This window comes from Chiloscyllium plagiosum, chromosome 34 (assembly GCF_004010195.1).
Source record: "Chiloscyllium plagiosum isolate BGI_BamShark_2017 chromosome 34, ASM401019v2, whole genome shotgun sequence".
In the NCBI taxonomy this organism is placed as follows: domain Eukaryota; kingdom Metazoa; phylum Chordata; class Chondrichthyes; order Orectolobiformes; family Hemiscylliidae; genus Chiloscyllium; species Chiloscyllium plagiosum.
Window position 1 is genome coordinate 42,996,184 of NC_057743.1, and position 19,815 is coordinate 43,015,998.

The window sequence follows — 19,815 nt, forward strand, 5'->3', positions numbered from 1 at the left end:
CGGGGGGCAGTGTTGGAGGGGCTGTGGGCAGTGGGCGATGTTGGGGGTGGGCAGGGGCGGTGTTGGATGAGATTGAGGGGAGGGGGCAGTGTTTGACGAGGTTGAGAGGCAGTGGGCAGGTGGTCTTGGACAGGGCGGGGGCGGTGTTGGATGGGGTTGGGGGGGCTTCGCGCACGGAGTGCTGCTGCCTCATCTCCTGAACAGGGAGAAGACTTAAAAAACTCCAAGCCCCAGAGGAAAGGCATTTAATCGATTAACCGAATAATTAATTATCTGAACAAAATAGTGTAGGCTCATCTCATTCGGACAATCGAGGTTCCTCTGTACAGCTAAAATATCAATAAAAGAAAGAGGATTTGGTATAACTTTAACACTATCGGAAAACCTCAATAATCTATTATTCTGTGAACAACTAAATAGTAACTGTTTCAATATAGTAACATCCCATTAACACATCCTTGGCAAAGGCAAATTCAGTAAAATAGATTGTATCACGTGCAATGTTTCTCCAGTTCAGGAGAGAGAGAGAGAGAGAGAAAAAACAAATATTTTACTGTGGTAGGAGAGACATATGGCAGCTTCAAAACCCCAACAATTGCTGAAAACTAAATTAAAACCCTGCTTCTGTGGGAGTTGATTCTACCTGTTCAGGCTGCTTCTATTTTTCCAACTTTAAAAAAAGACCCAAGGCATCACAAACTGTTTACTTTATTGGTTTGTAACAAACTGCTTGGTATTTCTGTCTTAACCTCTCTTCATTAAAAAATGGACAAAATACACCTCTTAAAGCCATAGTACCATCACATAATGGACTCTAAAACTTCACCACTGACTGAGGTCAGGCTAAGTGACCCATAGTTTCCTGTATTCTGCCTCACTCCCTTCTTAATCCCTACATTAACCATTTTCCAGTTCTCTGAGACTATCCCTGACTCCAGTGATTTCTGAAAGACTACCACCAATGCCTCTACAATCTTCTCAGTTATCTCTTTCTGAACTCTGGAATGTAGACCATCCACCTTCAGGCCTTTCAGCTTCCTCGGCACCTGTTGATGACCAATACACTCACCTCTGCCCCTGACTCTCTTGAAGTTCTGGAATGCTGCTGCTAACTTCCACTGTGAAAATTGATGCAAAGTATGTATTGAGTTCCTCCTCCATTTCTTTGTTCCACATTACTGCTTTTCCAACCTCATTTTCCAACAGGCCAGTGTCCACTCTTGTCTCTCTTACCATTTTTATGTCCTAAAAAACTCTTGCAATCTTCTTTGACATTAGCAGCTAGTTTACTCTGATTTTTCATCTTCTCCACTCCTCCCCCCCTCCCCACCCCCCAAACTTTCCTTTGCTTTTATCATTACCCTCTTCTGGTTTTTACTTCCCAATCCTCTGACTTCCCACTAATCTTTACTACATTAGATGCTTTCTCCTTTGATTTTATGTTGTCCCTGACTTCCTTTGTCATCCCCTTAGTATGTTTCTTACTCCTTGGGATGAATTTATGCTGTGTCTCCTGAATTAATCCCAGAAACCCCTCATTTCTAGTCTTTCCTGCTAGGCTCCCTTTACAATCAACTCTGGCTAACTCCTCCCTCATGTCTTTGTAGTTACCTTGACTCAATTGTAGTACAGTTACATGTTCTCCACTTCAAACTGCATGGTGAATTCTGTCATATTACGGTCACTGCTTACTAGGGGTTCCTTCATCTTAAATTCCCCAGTCAAGTCTGCCTCATTAGGAAATGATATCACTACAGGAAATGACATCTCTAATCCAAGGAAACCCAAACATATAAATAGAAAGCAGGAAACATCAGCAGTGCTTCGTCCGGAGGCTCAGTGAAGATGTTACCTAGTAGGGTGACGAAACATCTGAAAGTGAACCTTCCAGCTCAGTGAGCAAACCTACATCCAGTAATAGAAGAACTACCTATATTCATGTAATACACCACCCATACCACCTGACAATAGACCAGGATAAACACAATGGGCTGAAGGGCCAATAATGACTGTGCTGTAATAATTCTGTGATACAATGAATCTTCCACTTGACATTTCTGCCAATGCTGTAGATCACAATACATTCTTGTGATGGCACGTATGCTCTTGGGAAGGAAGAATTATATTTTATCCATGAGTGATGATCCCTTTAAGAACTGGTTTCTCCAGCATCTCACATGATGCGCTGGACATGAAAAAAGATGTTTCCCTTGGGGCCATTCCAGAACTAGAAGGCACAATTGCAAACTTGGCCTTTTAGGACAGAGGTGAGGGGAAATCTCTCTCAGAGCGTTGTGCAACTTTAAAGCACTGCATCGGGAGGGGTTGGTATTGAGTATTTTTTAAGGTAGGGATAGATTCTTGTTAGGCAGTGAATCAAAGGTTATCAGGATAGATGGGACCGTGGAATTGAAATAAAAGCATTTCAACCGTGATCTCATTGAGTAGCAGAGCAGGTTTGAAGGGCTGAATGGCCTCTTCTGCTCCTATCCTGTGTGTTTCATCTCTGGGAAAAAAAAATCCACTAAGCAATCATATGACCAACCTTCCCAGGGAGTTAAACATGCGGGAAAAGAGGTAAAGAAGTTACGTATCAGGTTATCAGGTTCCTGGTTTAAATAGTTTAATCTTTAGGTTTTAGACCATGTGGATGATAGAAGAGAAAATATCTCTCTCAAACAGAGAGAAGTTGGAATTTAGTGTGTTGGCTAAAAGGGTTTATGAACTTAAAAAAGTTGATAGATATTAGAGCCAAACTGAACCAAAGTGGTGACGCTGATTAACTGAGTGAAGCCTGCAATTGTACAACTGCTGGAAGAGACATAAACAGACAACTTTGCCAGATCTGAGTGAAAAGCCCAGGTGATGTCAACCTTTACTCAAATCTATGAAAGATCACGCAGCCCAAACAGTTAGTCTTTCAGTTTTTAATACACAGCTGCCTTGAGGATGTAAGTTTAACGTGTGCTTGAGGAAATGTGTTTAAAAGAGTTCAGTTTAAATTATAGGTAACTGAGTACTTCTGTTCACCTCAAACTATTAATAGCTTTAACATAACTGATTATTTAAGACAGATTTTAATTGTTAGGACTCATAGTCTTTGATTTTACAACAGCAAAATTATTTAAATTTAAACTATGAACCTTGTGTCTTTATTCTTGTAGCAAATAGTTGGGTTTATGAACTGGAAAAAAGCAAACATGTTATGTGGAAAACCATAACTAACTAACTGAGCTATCTCAAACAGTTTAAAAAAACTGGAAAGAATAAAACTGCATCAATCTAGGCATCAGAAATGTAAAGGAGAAAGTGAGGACTGCAGATGCTGGAAATCAGAGTCGAAGTGTATGGTGCTGGAAAAGCACATCAGGTCAGGCAGCATCCGAGGAGTAGGAGAGTCGACGTTTCAGGCATAAGCCCTTCATCAGGAATGGGTGGACAGTGGCCCAAGGGGCTGAGAGATAAATGGGAGCAGGGGTGGGCCTGGGGGGAAGGTAGCTGAGAATGCGATAGGTAGATGAAGGTGGGGGGTGAAGACGATAGGTTAGAGCAGAGGGTGGGGCTGATAGGTGGGAATGAAAATGGATAGGTAGAACAGTTCAAGAGGGTGGTACCAAGTTGGAAGGTTGGATCTGGAATAAGGTGGGGGAGGGCAAGTGGGGAAATTGGTGAAATCCACATTGATCCCATGTGTTTAGAGCATCCCCCTGGTCCTCACCTTCCACTCCATCAACCACCAGATACATCGCATTATCCTCCAACATTTCTGCACCTACAAACGGACCCTCCTTACCTCTATCTGCATTCTGGAGACCATTCCCTCTGTGCCTCCATTGTTATGTCCACACCCCTCACCAAACCACCCTCCACTCCCGGCACCTTTCCCTGCCACCATAAGAAGTGCAAAACTCTGCACCCACACCTCCCTCCTCACCTCTATCTAAGGCCCCAAAGGATCCTTCCACATCCAGCAGAGATTTACCTGTACTTTCACACATGTCACCTACTGTGTTTGTTGTTTTTGGTGTGGTATCCTCTACATGAGGGAGACAGGACGCCAACTTGAGGAACATTTCAGAGAACATCTCTGGGACACACACGCTAAACAGCCCCACCACCCTGTGGCTAAACACTTTAACTCCCCCTTCCACTCCACCAAGTATATACAAGTCTTGGACCTCCTCCATCCCCAAACTCTAGCCACCCAATGTCTGGAAGAAAACCCCCTCATCTTCAGCCTTGGGACCCTCCACCCACATGAAATCAATGTGGATTTCACCAGTTTCTCCAACCCCCTCCTCCCCCACCTCATCCCAGATCTAACCTTCCAACTCAGCACCACCCTCTTGAACTGTCAATAGACAATAGACAATAGATGCAGGAGAAGGCAATTCAGCCCTTTGAGCCAGCACCACCATACATTATGGTCATGGTTAATCATCCACAATCAGTATCCTGTGCCTTCCTTATCCCCATAACCCTTGATTCCACTATCTTTAAGAGCTCTATCCATCTCTTTCTTGAAAGTATCCAGAGACTTGGCCTCCACTGCCTTCTGGGGCAGAGCAGTCCATGTCCTACCTGTCCATCAGAAATGTGAAATCAGCAATTTAAAGCATGAATTCCTGTAATTCGATCAGTTAAGTGCTTTAAGTTTGAATTTCTTTCTAAATGTTAACATTACAAACAGGATTAAAGCAATAGTAAGGTAGAGAAGATATTCTAGATAGGGTGCTTCAAAGGCCACCACTGAGAGTAGTTTGGTGGCACCACTAGTGACAAAGCTGGCTGGCTACTTCTATCCATCAAAGCTGCAGCAGGTTGAGAGGTAAACAACCATCAGCTTTACCTTGGCCTTCCCAATCCACCTATCACTGACATATCTGTCCTTAACAGTGTGAGTAAGAGTGACCATCACACAATCCTCTAATGGAAACAAAGCTCCCACTTTCCCACTGAAGGGACTCTCCATTGTGATTTATAGTATTATCCCTGAAAGAAAGGGATTGATTCAAAAGAGTTCTGGTGGAAGGTCAAGATTAGTTTTAGCATTTTGATTTTAGTTTTGATTCAAAGAGATTTAGTAACTCAAGTCTGGGCATCCATGAGGTGCTGTGGGCCATCAGCAGCAGCAGAATTGAACTCCAACATAATGTATAATCTCATGGCCCAGCAGAACCCCCACTCAACCATTCCCAGGGGATGGAGGCTATGTCAGGAGCAGCACCAGGTACACCTGAAAATGAGGTGTTAACCTGGTGAAATAGCAGCTCACAATTACTATACAGCAGAAGCAGCATGTCGGAGACAAAGCTCAGAAAGCCATCCAAACGCTTGACCTCTGTAGAGGTCACATTGAAATGCGACTGCCTGGAGGCTCCCGTTCAAGTCAAACAGCATTTGATTTATGGGAGATGGGACTATATTGGTAGCGTCACTGGACTAGTAACTCAATGACTCAGGCTGGTGGGAATTGAACCCATGTCCCGAGAATTTTAACAAAAACAGAATTTGCTGGAAAATCTCAATCTTCTTCTTCAAGGCTAACCGGACCTGAAATGTGAACTCTCATTTCTCTCCATGCGTATTGCCAGACTTGCTTAGATTTTCCAGAAACTTCCATTTTTGTTAAAGCTCTGGGGATATGGGTTCAATTCTCACGATGGTAACTGGTGCAGTTTGAATGTAATCAATTTGGAATATAAACATAACGATAGTGTCAGTAACAGTAGCTATCAAACTACCATCAATTGCCATTAAAAACCCGCTACCTTTACTCATTTCTGATCGACAATAATGTAGTTGACTTTTAAATGCTCTCTTCAATGACCAAGGAAACCAATTAGTTCACAGACAATCAGGGATAGCTAATAAATGCAGACTTTGAAACACTAAAGTCCCTTTGGGGTGGAGGATGTCTCCGGTTTCCACTAACCTCAGTGGTATTTTTTATGCTACAAATTATTAGGTAAGGAATTTATGTGAAATAAACTATGAACAAAACACAGAAATGCTGAAGATTAGAAATAAACGGCTGCATCCTATTGGAAGTTATGAAACTGCCGTTTGTTGAGGGTGGTTTAAATTCAGTATTCAAAAATAACTGAAATCTGATCTACAGTAAGATCAAATGTATGTCAATAGTCCGATGAGGTAAGGGGCCATATTGGACCTGGTGTTGGGGAACGAGCCAGGCCAGGTGGTAGAAGTTGCAGTGGGGGATTTCTTTGGGAACAGTGACCACAATTCTGTAAGTTTTAGAATACTCGTAGATAAAGATGAGAGTGGTCCCAAGGGAAGAGTATTAAACTGGGCCAAGGCCAATTATATCAAAATTAGGCAGGAGCTGGGAAATGTATTAGGCAGGAGCTGGGAAATGTGGATTGGACACAGCTATTTGAAGGCAAGTCCACATTTGAGATATGGGAGGCTTTCAAAGATAGGTTAAAGATAGTGCAGAATAGGCATGTCCCATTGAAAGCAAAGAATAGGAAATACAAATTCATGAACCGTGGATGACAGGAGAAATTGTACGACTAGCGAAGAGGAAAAGGGATGGTCTAGGCAGCTAAGAACAGAATGGGTCATGGAAGAATATTGGAAGAGAAGGACCAGTCTTCAACGAGGAATCAAGTGGGCTAAAAGGGGTCATGAGATAGCTTCAGCGAGCAGAATTAAGGAGAATCCCAAAGCATTTTATTCTTATATAAGAAGCACCTGAGTAATTAGAGAAAGGATTGGTCCACTACAGGATAGCGAAGGAAGGTTGTGTGTCAAACCTGAGAGAATGGGTGAGATTCTGAATGATTACTTTGCATCAGTGTTCACTGAGGAGAGGAACATGGTGAATTGTTGGGATTAGAGATAGAAGTTTGATTAGTCTGGATCACATTGACATAAGTAGGGAAGATGTATTGGGTAAGCTAGAGGTTATTAAGGTGGGCAAATCCCCAGGACTGGATGGAATCTATCCCAGGTTGTTGAGGGAGGCGAGGGAGGAAATAGCTGTGACCCTAACAGATATCTTTGTGGCATCCTTAAACACAGGTGAGGTGCCGGGGGACCAGAGGGCTGCTCATGTTGTCCCCCTGTACAAGAAGAATAGTAGGGATATTCCGGGTAACTACAGACCAGTGAGCCTGACGTCGGTGGTGGGAAAGATGCTGGAGAAAGTACTGAGGGATAGGATCTATTTATATTTAGAAAAGAATGGGCTTATCAGTGATAGGCAACATGGTTTTGTGCAGGAGATATTATGCCTTACCAACTTAATACAGTTCTTCGAGGAAGTGACCAAGTTGATAGATGAAGGAAGGGCTGTTGATGTCATATACATGTACATTAGTAAGGCGTTTGATAAGGTTCCCCTTGGTAGACTAATGGAAAAAGTGAAGTCATATGGTGTGCAGGGTATTCTAGCTAGGTGGATAAAGAACTGGTTGAGCAACAGGAGACAGAGAGTAGTCATTGAAGTGAGTTTCTCGAAATGGAGAAAGGTGACCGGTGGTGTTCCACAGGGGTCAGTGTTTGTAATATACATAAATGATCTGGAAGAGGGCACTGTTGGTATGATCAGCAAGTTTGCAGATGACACGAAGATTGGTGGAGTAGCAGAAAGCATAAGGGACTGTCAGAGAATACAGGAGGATATAGATAGACTGGAGAGTTGGGCGGAAAAGTGGCAGATGGATTTCAATCCAGACAAATGTGAGGTGATGCATTTAGGCAAGACTAATTCTAGAGTGAATTATACAATGAACGGAAGAGCCTTGGGAAAAGTTGATGGCAGAGAGATCTGGGAGTACAGATCCATTTTACTCTGAAGGTTGCTGCACAGGTGGATAGAGTGGTCAAGAAGGCATATAGTATGCTTGCCTTCACTGGGCGGGGTATTGAGTATAAGAGCTGGCAAGTCATGTTAAAATTGTGCAAGACATTTGTTCCGTCATATTTAGAATACTGTCTACATTTCTGGTGGCCACATTACCAAAAGGACGTGACACTTTGGAGAGGGTGCAGAGTTTTATGAAGATGTTGCCTGGTATGGAAGGTGCTAGCTATGAAGAGAGGTTGAGTAGGTTAGGTTTATTTTCACTAGAAAAAAGGAGATTGAGGGGGCGATCTGATTGAGATTTACAAAATCATGAAGGGTATAGACAGGGTGGATAGACACAAGTTTTTTCCCAGGGTGAAGGATTCAATAACGAGAGGTCAGGCTTTCAAGGTGAGAGGTGGAAAGTTTAAGGGGGATACACGCGGCAAGTACTTCACAGCAGAGGTGATAGAGGCAGGTACGGTTGATACATTTAAGATGTGTCTGGACAGATGCATGAGTAGGTGGGGAGCAGAGGGATACAGATGCTTAGGAATTGATCGACAGGTTTAGACAGTACATTTGGATCGGCTTAGGCTTGGAGGGCAGAAGGGCCCGTTCCTGGGCTGTAAATTTTCTTTGTTCTTTGTTCTTTTTGTTTAAATGTCACGGGAAAAGCAAAGATATGCAGATGCTGGAAATCTGAAACAAAAGTGGAAATTGCTGGTGAAACTCAGCAGATTTGGAGCATCTATGGAGAGAGAGAGAGAGAGAGAGAGAGCGAAGTTTTTTTTTACTGAATCCAGTGACTTCTCTGAAGAAGGGTCACTGGAGTGAAACATTGAATCTGTTTTCTCTCTATGTTAAATGCTGAAATTTCCTAATCACCTTGTTCAAAGATGTTATCTCACACTTCTAGAACTGGTGGTGCTTGAAGGAGAAAGTGAAGACTGCAGTGTGGAGTGTGGAGCTGGAAAAGTCCAGCCGAGGAGCAGAAGGGTCAACAGCTCGGGTATAAGCTCTTCATCAGGAATGTGTGTGTGTGTGTGTGTTGAGAAATAAATAGGGGAATGTAGGGCTGGGGGAAAGGTGGCTTGGAAGGCAATAGATGGATGCAGGTAGGGGGTCATAGGTCAGAGTGGAGGGTGGAACGGATAGGTGGCAAGGAAGATGGACACATCGGACAGTTCAAGAGGGCGGTGCCGTGTTGGAGAGTTGAATCTGGGATGAGGTTGGGGGAGGGGAAATGAGGAGACTGGTGAAATCGACATTAGCTCCATGTGGTTGGAGGATCCCCAGGTGGAAGATGAGAAGTTCTTCCTCCAGGCGTCGGGTAGCTTTGATTTGGCGGTGGAGGCGGCCCAAGACTTGCATGTCCTTGGCAGAGTGGGAGAGGGAGTTGAAGTGGTCGGCAGGTCAGTGGGATTGTTTAGTGTGTGTGTCTCAGACATGTTCTCTGAAACATTCCGCGAGTTGGCATCCTGTCTCCCCAATGTCGAGGAGACCACATTGAGAGCAATGGGCACACTTTAAACCAAGTACCCTGGCTGAGAGATAGGTAGATTGTATTATTCTGTGGTAATACCAGGTCCAAACTCTTTAAATTTCAATCTGTTGGGACAAGTTACAGTAAAAGACTGTTCTGCATTTCCCTTAGCACCAAGGAGGATATTTTCTAATTATTCTCATTGGTCAAAGTCTTGGAAATTTCAGCACCATGGCCCAGATCCAAACTATGACTATTGCTTGTCTAAATTGCATTTATACTGACACAATACAAGGGATGCTGTAAATCTAAAACATGATTGAGAAGGTGAAAATATTTGACGATTTGGCAGCATTAGGAAGAAAAAGAGAATCAGAGAATAGTAACAGCAAAGAGAGACTCTTTGTGCTGTCATGTCTGAGCTGGCTGTCAGCTAGCTCCACTCTCTATAGTTCTCTATAGCAATATTTGTCCTATTGTTTTCTCTCTCCCTGAAATATAATCAATTTTTGACTGTCAGGGTGATGTTAATGGATTAGTATTGCAGAGATCCACTACAAATGCTGTGGGGGTAAGGGTTCACCTGACAGCTGATAGAATTTGAATTCAATTAATAAATATAGAAATAAAAGCTAGTCTTAATGGTAACCATTGAACTATCATCAATTTTTATAATTACCCAATTGTTTCTTTACTAATCTTAACAAAAGAAGGAAATCTACCATCTTTACACTGTCAGGTTTACATATGAATCCAGACTGTCAGTAATATGGTAGACTCTTTATTGCCTGCTGAAGAGGCCAGGCAAGTTAATTAGTTCAAGGACTTTTCAATGATGCTCACATCCCATGAAAGAATAGGGACAAAAATTATATTTGCCTGAAAGGAATTGAATCAGAAATTAATCCCTTTAACAGGACCATGGGATCATGTTGTAGCTGTACAAAACTCTGATGCGGCCGCACTTGGAGTATTGTGTACAGTTCTGGTCACTGCATTACAGGAAGGATGTGGAAGCTTTGGAAAGAGTGCAAAGGAGATTTACTAGGATGTTGTCTGGTATGGGGGGGGAAGGTCTTATGAGGAAAGGCTGAGAGACTTGAGGCTGTTTTTGTGTGAGAGAAGGAAGTTGAGAGGTGACTTAATTGAGACATTTAGGATAATCAGAGGGTTAGATAGGGTGGATAGTGAGAACCTTTTTCCTCGGATGGTTTAACTTGACGGGTGATAGATATAGGACGGATGTCAGAAGATGTTTCTTTACTCAGAGAATAGTAGGTGCATGGAATGCCCTGCCTGCAACAGTGGTAGACTCGCCAACTTTAAGGGAATTCAAATGGTCATTGAATAAACATATGGATGAAAATGGAATAGTTTAGATTGGATGGGCTTCAGGTTGATTTCACAACTTGGTGCAACATCGAGGGCCGAAGGGCCTGTACTGCACTGTAACATTCTATGTTCTACTAGGTCAGTAAGTATTCATTCAAGAAATTTCTTGGCCTTACCATCGGTGAAGCTGTATCTCTCCCATCCTGAAGAGGGTGAGCTACTACAAGGGGATTGACTACAGTTCTCCATTGCTGAAAAACATACAAAAACAGTTTTATAAGTTAAAATGTTCAGAAGCATTAGTCAAAAGAATTATGTGGACTTGGTAATGATTCAGTGGACACAGTCAATTCAGAGTGATCTTGCGAAAGTGAGTCGTTGTGGTTGTTGGAGGTCAATCATTTCAGCTCCAGGACATCTCTCAAGTTAGTGTCCTTGGGATGTTTGCTGATGCTTACACAATGTTCAGCTTTGTTCACAAATCATTAGATATTGAATCAGTCCATTTCCAAATCCAATAAGACCTGAACAATGCCTAGGCTTGGGCTGATAAATTCCAAGAAACATGTGTATCACAAAAGTGCCAGGCAACAACCACTTCCAACTGGAGTGAATCTAACCATTATTCCTTGTCAATACTATCACTGATCCTCCACTATAAATATCCTGGGGGTTACCATCGAACAGAAACTGAACTGACTAACCATACAAATACAGTGGCTATAACAGCACATCAGAGGCTATAAATTATGTGACTCATCTCCTATCTCCCCAAAGCCTGTCCATCATACAACATGAAACAGTACAGCACAGTACAGGCCCTTCAGCCCTCAATGCTGTGCCGGTCTTCTATCCTACTCTAAGATCAGACTAACTTACACACCTTTCATTGTACTAACTTCCATGTGCCTATCCAAGAGTTGCTTAAATGTCCCTAATGTCTCTGACTCTACTACCGCTGCTGACAGTGCATTCCTCACACACTTACCACACTCTGTGTAAAGAACTGACCTTTGACATCTTCCCTAAACCATCCTCCAATCACCTTAAAATTATAGCCATTTCCACCCTGGGAAAAAGTGTCTGGTCATCCACTCTATCTATGTCTCTCATCACCTTATACACCTCTATCGAGTTACCTCTCATCCTTCTTCACTCCAATGAGGAAAGCCCTAGCTTCCTCAACCTTTCTTCATAAGACATGCCTCCAGTCCAGGCAGCATCCTGGTAAATCTCCTCTGCACCCTCTCTAAAGCTTCCACATCCTTCCTATAATGAGGCAACCAGAACTGAACACAATATTCCACGTGTGGTCTAACCAGGGCTCTATAGAGCTGCAACATAACCTCACGGCTCTTCCATTCAATCCCCCTGCTAATGAACGCCAACACACCATAAGCCTGCAATCAACCTGATCAACTGAGGTTGCAACTTTGAGCGATCTATGGATATGGATCCCAAGATCCCTTTGTTTCTCCACACTGCCAAGAATCCTGCCTTTAGCCCCATATTCTGCATTCAAATTCGACCTTCCAAAGTGAATGACTTCAACTTTTCCAGGTTGAACTCCATCTGCCACTTATCAGCCCAGTTCTGCATCCTGTCAATGTCCTGTTGCAATATACAACAAGCCTCCACACTATCTACTCTCCACCAAACTTTGCGCCATCGGCAAACTTACTAACCCACCCTTCCATTTCCTCATCCAAGTCATTAATAAAAATCACAAAGAGCAGTGGTCCCAGAACCAATCCCTGTGGAACACAACTGGTCATCGAGCTCCAGGCTGAATACTTTCATTCAACTACCACCCTCTGTCATCTATGGGCCAACCAATTCTGTATGCAGACTGACAGGTTTCCCTGTATCCCATGCCTCTTTACTTTCTGAATGAGTCTACCATGGGGAACATTATCAAATGTCTTGCTGCAATCCACGTACAGCACCATCCACTACTCTACCTTTATCAAAATGTTTCATCACATTCGCAAAAAAATCAATAAGGTTTGTGAGGCATGACCAGCCCCTCACAAAGTCATGTTGACTATCTCTAATCAAACTATGGTTTTCCAAGTAATAATAAATCCATTCTCTCAGAATCCTCTCCAACATATTGCACACCACAGACATAAGACTAACTAGTCTGTAATTCCCAAGATTATCCTTATTCCCTTTCTTGAACAAGGGGATAACATTTGCCACCCACCAATCATCTGGCACTACCCCAGTGGACAGTGAGGATGCAAAGGTCATTGCCAAAGGAACAGCAATATCTTCCCTTGCTTCCTGTAGTAACCTAGGGTATATCACATCTGGCGCAGGGTATTTATTTATCCTTACGCTTTTCAAAATTTTCAGCACATCCTCCTTAATATCAACCTGTTCTAGCATATCAAGTCTGTTTCACATTGTCCTCAGAAACATCAAGGTCCCTTTCAGCAGTTAATACTAAAGCAACGTATTCATTAAGGACCTTCTTTGCTTCCTCCGACTCCAGGAGCAAGTTCCCTCCACTATCCCAGATCCACCCTAATCTCACTTTGGCCATCCTCTTGTTCCTCACATAAGTGTAGAACGCCTTAGGGATTTCCTTAATGCTACCTGCTAAAGTGTTTCATGCGCCTTCTAGCTCTCCTAAGTCCATTCTTTAGTTCCTTCCTGGCTACCTTGTAACCCTCAAAAGCCCTGTCTGATCCTTGCCTCCTCAACCTTAAGTGAGCTTCCTTCATCTACAAGGCACAATTCAGGAGTATGATGGATTACTCCTCACTTGCCTGGATGGGTGCAGCCCCAACAACACTCAAGACAGACACCATTCAGGACAAAGCAGTCCACATAATTGGTACCCCATCCACAAACATCCACTCCTTCCTCCACTAATGTTCAGTAGCAGCAGTGTGTACTAATGACAAGATGTACTGCAAAAATTCACTAAGGCTCCTTTAATAATATCTTCCAAACCCATGATCACTACCATCTAGAAAGACAAGGGCAGCAGACACATGGGAACACCACCTCCTGCAAGTTCCCCTCCAAGCCACTCACCATTTGACTGGGAAAAACATTGTGGTTCCTTCATTGTCAATGAATGGGCACCCCCACCCCCTCGGGACTTTGATCCAGTTTAATGAGCAGCCCTTGGACATGACTGAGCAGACATCTAGTCACTGTGTCTGCAGCTCCCCAACTAACAGTACACAATTCTCCAGTGTATTCAGAAATTTATTGATCTCTACCATATACACAATCAAAACTGAGGTTACACAGCCCTCTGTGGCAAAGAATTCCAAACATTCACAGCCCTCTGAGTAAAACAATTTATCCACATCTTCAATCAAAGTGCCACACCCCTAATTTGTAACTTATTTCCTTAAAATAATTTTATACTAGACTCCCAACCAGGCAATAAAGAGCGCTAATCCTGCCACTGCAAAGTGCAGCATTGCTTCCAGATACCTGTGATTTAATATTCTGCCTGGAAAACACATTAAAAAGCATCAAGGTTATGTCTGCGATCTATCTGTGAGCTATTTTTAAGTGATTTCTTTTGGACAATCTACTGATGGTGACTTCTTCCATGAGACAGTGATCTCACTCTCACTTTTTTGCTAGTTTGAGTGCACAAACATGCAAAAGAAGAGAATCTGCTGACAGCTAATGTCTTTCATCAAAATAGATTAATGCATTTTGGACGGCTGAAGCCAGACCATTGTTAATTTGTTAAGTGATTGTCCCAAATATCACAAAGAAATGTGATTCGCTGCCTCACGATTCATTTCACATTGCTATACCTGTTAAATGACCCACCCAGATATATATATATATATATATATAAAATCTATTTAATATATATTCTCAAATTGGGAAAAATTGGCTTTCCCTTACCCCAGGCTGTCATCTCCTTCAACAAGAACTCTGGCCCTCATCTCCTTCGGGATTAATGGTTAAATCTCGGTAAGTTTAAGGTGAAAGACGCACTAAACAAATTGTATCTTTTTCTTATCCTTTAAATACTTTGATTCCTCAGCAACAAGACTTGGGAAAAGGTAATTTTGACTGAGCAGAATAACTGGAGAGGAGAGGTTGTGGGATGAAGTCTCTAGGAACCAGTCCAATGAGAGTTCTTCCAATTGCCCAATCCTATACCTCTCCCCTGTCTTCGGTTTAGCCTCCCACACACCCAGCAGTTTCTCCACCACAAAGTTCTGATCCCAGTCACTTACCATCCCAGCATGAGCTGGATCTCTCTGATGGCAAGAAATGTTGTTACTGACCTACTCCAAGGTATCCCTCTGTTCACAGGATGTGGGCGCTACTGGCAGCATCTAATGTACATCTTAGTTGTCCAAGAGAAGGTGGTAATGAACTATCTTCATGAGTACAACAGAGTGACTAGCTAGACCACTTCACAGGGCAGTTAGGAGGCAAATATTGCTGTGGGTCTGGAGTCACATGTAGGCCAGACCAGGTAAGGGCAGTGGACGTGATAACCTTGTTGTATCATTGCTAGACTATTAATCCAGACACTCAGCAAATGTTCTGGGGACCCAAGTTTGAATCTTGCCATGGCAGATGGTGGAATTTGAATTCAATAAAAACAATATCTGGAAATAAAATCTACTAATGACCATGAACCATTATTGATCATCGGGAAAGTCAGTACTCTTCCATGATGACCAATACTCAAGCACTGAGCGTAGCAAGAGTACAAAATGTACTCTGGGTGGGGGATTTTGTTATCCACCACCAAGAATGGCTCAGTAACAGCAGTTACCAATCAAGTTGGTCGGGTCCAAAAGGACATACCTGCTAGACTGGGTCTGCAGCAGGTGATGAACCATCCAACAGGAGGAAAGAACATACCTGACCTCATCCTTTCCAGTCTGCCAGCTGCAGGTGTATCTGTCCTTGACAGTATCGGTAAGAGAGACCACTGCACAGTCTTTGCGGAGACAAAGTCCCACCTTCACATTGAGAATAACCTCTATCATGTTGCGTGGCACTGTTACCACACTAAATGAGACAGACTTCAAAAAGACCTAGCAACTCGAGATTGGACAGCCATGAGCTGCTATGGGCCATCAACACAGCAGCAGAATTGTACAATCTGCAACCTCATGGCCTGGTATATTCCCCCACTCAACCATTGCCACCAAACCAGGGGATCAACCCTGGTTCACTGGAGAGTGCAGGAGGGCATGCTCAGAGCAGCACGAGGCATTGCTGAAGATGAGGTGTCAACCTGGTGAAGCCAAACAGGAAAGCTTGCATGCTGTAAGTAGCAAGTGATAGACAGAGCAAAGCAAACCCACAACCAATGCTCTGCTATCCTGCCATATTGAGTTGTGAATGGTAGTGGACAATTAAACAATTCAGCAGAGGAGATTTCATAAATATCCCTATTGTCTATGGTGGAAGATACCAACACATCAATGCAAAAGTTAAGGTTGAAGCATTTGCAGCAAACTCCAGGCAGAAATGCTGAATAAATCATTCATCTTGGCCTTCTCCAGTGGTCCCCAGCATTACAGATACCAGTCTTCAGCCAATTCAATTCACTTCATGTGATATCAAGAAATGGTTGGAGACACTGTATACTGTGAAGTTTATGTGCCCTGACAACATTCAGGCAAAAGGACTGAAGACTTGTGTTCCAGAACTAGCCATTCCCCTAGCCAAGCTCTTCCAGTCCAGTTAAACAATGGCATCTACTTGACAATGTGGAAAATTACATAAGAACATAAGAACCTGGGGGCAGGAGTAGGCCGCCTGGCCCTTTGAGCCTGCTCCGCCATTCAATAAGATCATGGCTGATCTTTTTGTGGCCTCAGCTCCACTTACCCACCCTCACAGCGTAACCCTTAATTCCTTTATTGTCAATAAAAACTACTTTAGCTTTAAAAATGTTTACTGAAGTAGCATCAACTACTTCCCTGGGCAGGGAATTCCATAGATTTACAACCCTCTGGGTGAAAAAGTTCCTTCTTAATTCAGTCCTAAACCTGTTCTCCCTGATTTTGAGGCTATGCCCTCTTGTCCTAGTTTCACCTGCCAGTGGAAATATCCTCCCCACAACCATCTTGTCTATTCCCTTCATAATTTTATATGTTTTTATAAGATCCCCCCTCATTCTCCTAAATTCCAGTGAATATAATCCCAGTCTACTCAGTCTCTCCTCATAAGCCAATTCCCTCAACTCTGGAATCAACCTCATGAACCTCCTCCACCCCCTCCACTGCCAGTTCATCCTTTCTCAAGTAAGAAGACCTAAACTGGACGCTGTACTCCAGGTGCGGCCTCACCAGCACCCTGTACAGCTGCAGCATAACTTCCCTGCTTTTCAACTCAATCCCTTTAGCAATGAAGGACAAAATTCCATTTTCCTTCTTAATTACCTGTTGCACCTGCAGACCAAACTTTTATGATTCATGCACAAAGGCACCCAGGTCCCTCTGCATAGTAGCATGCTGCAACTTTTTACAATTCAAGTAATAGTCCTTTTTACTGATATTCCTACCAAAATGGATGGCTTCACATTTAGTAACATTGTATTCCATCCGCCAGGCCTTTGTCCACTCACTCAATATATCTATGTTCCTCTGCAAAGTTTCACAGTCCTCTGCACACTTTGTTTTACCATTCATTTTAGTGTCATCTCCAAACTTTGATACACTACACGTGGTCCTCAACTCCAAATCATCTATGAAAATTGTGAATAATTGTGGTCCTAACACTAATCCCTGAGGCATACCACTAGTTACTGATTGCTGACCATAATAACACTCACTTATCCCCATTCTTTGCTTCCTGTTAGCTAACGAATCTTGTACCCATGCTAATACTTTACCTGTAATGCCATGCATCTTTATCTTATGCAGCAGACTCTTATGTGGCACCTTGTCAAAGGCCTTTGGGAAATCTAGGTACACCACATCTACTGGGTCCCCATTGTCCGCTATGCTCATAATGTCTTCATAGAATTCCAGTAGATTAGCTCAGCATGAACCCATGCTGCATCTGCCCAACGGGACAATTTCTATCTAAATGCCTTGCTATTTCCTCCTTGATAACAGACTCAAGCACCTTCCCCACTACAGAAGTTAAACTAATCTGTCTATAGTTCTCCATCTTTTGTCTACTGCCCTTTTTAAACAGTGGCATCATTTGCTGTTGCCCAGGTATGTCTTGTACACAAAAGCAGGACACATCCAACTCTACCAATTACTGCCCCATCAGTCAACACTTGATCATCAGTAAAGTGATGGAAGGTGTCATCAACAGTGCTATCAAGCAGCACCTGCTCAGCAATAACCTGCTCAGTGATGCCCAGTTTGGGTTTTGCCAGGACCACTCAGTTCTTCATATAAACCTTGGTTCAAACATGGACAAAAGAGCTGAATTCCAGAAGGGAGGTGAGAGTACCAGCCCTTGACATCAAGGCTGCATTCAACCAAATGTGGCATCAAGAAGTCAGATCCAAACTGGAATCTATGGGAATCAGAGAAAACTTTCTGCTGGTTGGAGTCATAGCTGACACTTTGGAGGATGGTTTTGGTTGTTGGAGGTCAGCCATCTCAGCTCCAGGACATCTTTGCAGGAGTTCCTCAGTGTAGTAGCCTAGGCCCCCACCATCTTCAGCTGCTTCATCAATGCCCATTAGTCCTTCATAAAGTCAGAAGTCGGGATATTTATTGATGATTGCAAAATGTTCAGTACCATTTGCAACTCCTCAGGTACTGAAGCAGTCCATGTTCAAATGCAACAAGATCTGGACAATATCAGACTTTGGCCAACAAGTAGCAAGTAACATTTATGCCACCCAAATGCTAGGCAATTACCATATCCAAGAAAATACAGTCTAACCACCGGCCCATAACATTCAATGGTGTTACCATCATTGAATCTCCAACCATCAACATTCTTCGGGTTACCATGGTCCAGAAACTCACTGGACTTAAACATAGTAGTTACAAGAGCAGGTCAGAGGCGAGGAACACTGGTGAGTTACTCACACCCTGAACCCCCCCAGAAACTGTGCAACATTTAGAAGGCTCAAGTCAAGATGGTCCCCATTTACTGAGATTGTTGTAGTTCTAACAACATTCAAGAACCTTGACACCTGCTTGATTGGCACCACATCCACAAGCATCCACTCCATCCATCACTGGCACTCAGTAGCAGCAGTGTGTACTATCTACAAGATGCACTAAAATGCAGCCAGCCAGCAACACCTGTGTACCACAAATTAATAAAAAAAGTTTCCTTCCCAAAGGGCATTGAGGAACCAGATGGGTTTTTCGAGTGTAGTTTCATGGTCACCATTAGTGACTTGAAATTTGAATCGTGTCTTGGAGAGTTAGAGGCCTGTCTATTACTATTCCTAGAAGATAATTACTGTGCTGTCATTTCCCCAGCAATGTTTTTCTATCAATATCAGGAATCTGCTTAATTTTAAATTATTTCATTTCATTAAGAATGCATTGTTTGATATAATTTGTCAAATGATATAACAGTTGATCACAAGAGCAGATTAAGTGAGATGTTTCGAGTTTAAAGAACAGTGAAATTTTTTTATCAAGAGAGTCTGTCACTTTGCAGGTAATATCAATTCAATCATTTTCCAAAACCTTAAGAAACTAAACCTTTCTTTGTAGCAAATACTCTCTAGTCAAGACAGCATCCTGGTAAACCTCTTTTGCACTATCTCCAAACTGTGCACATCTTTCTTACAGTGTGACTACCAGAACTGCATACAATAGATCAAAGGTGGCCTAACTAAAGTTTTATATAATTTGTGAACTTTTACATTGAATGCTCTGACTGATAAAGTCAGGCATAGGTATGCCTTCTTTACCATCTTATTTATTCAGTTACTTCTTTCTTTATTGTTTCTTCACTGTTCTGGATGTCCTGTGCAGTATTTTTCTGTATCAGTGGTGCTGGAAGAGCACAGCAATTCAGGCAGCATCCGAGGACAGGCAAAATCGACGTTTCGGGCAAAAGCCCTTCATCAGGAATAAAGGCAGAGAGCCTGAAGCGTGGAGAGATAAGCTAGAGGAGGGTGGGGGTGGGGAGAGAGTGGCATAGAGTACAATAGGTCAGGGGGGAAGGAGATGAAGGTGATAGGTCAGGGAGGAGAGGGGGGAGTGGATAGGTGGAAAAGGAGCTGGGCAGGTCCGACAAG

At 42.9% G+C, this 19,815-nt stretch overlaps 1 protein-coding gene across 1 annotated transcript in view; it reads right to left on the reverse strand.

Annotated features, from left to right (window-relative positions):
• The window catches only part of vwa5b1 (von Willebrand factor A domain containing 5B1), a 210,734-nt gene that overhangs the window by 7,634 nt on the left and 183,285 nt on the right, over nucleotides 1-19,815 (reverse strand). Inside the window, exon 19 of the mRNA XM_043675431.1 lies at nucleotides 10,808-10,882. Coding sequence (XP_043531366.1) covers nucleotides 10,808-10,882 — 75 coding nt within the window. The remainder of the gene's footprint in view (nucleotides 1-10,807; nucleotides 10,883-19,815) is intronic.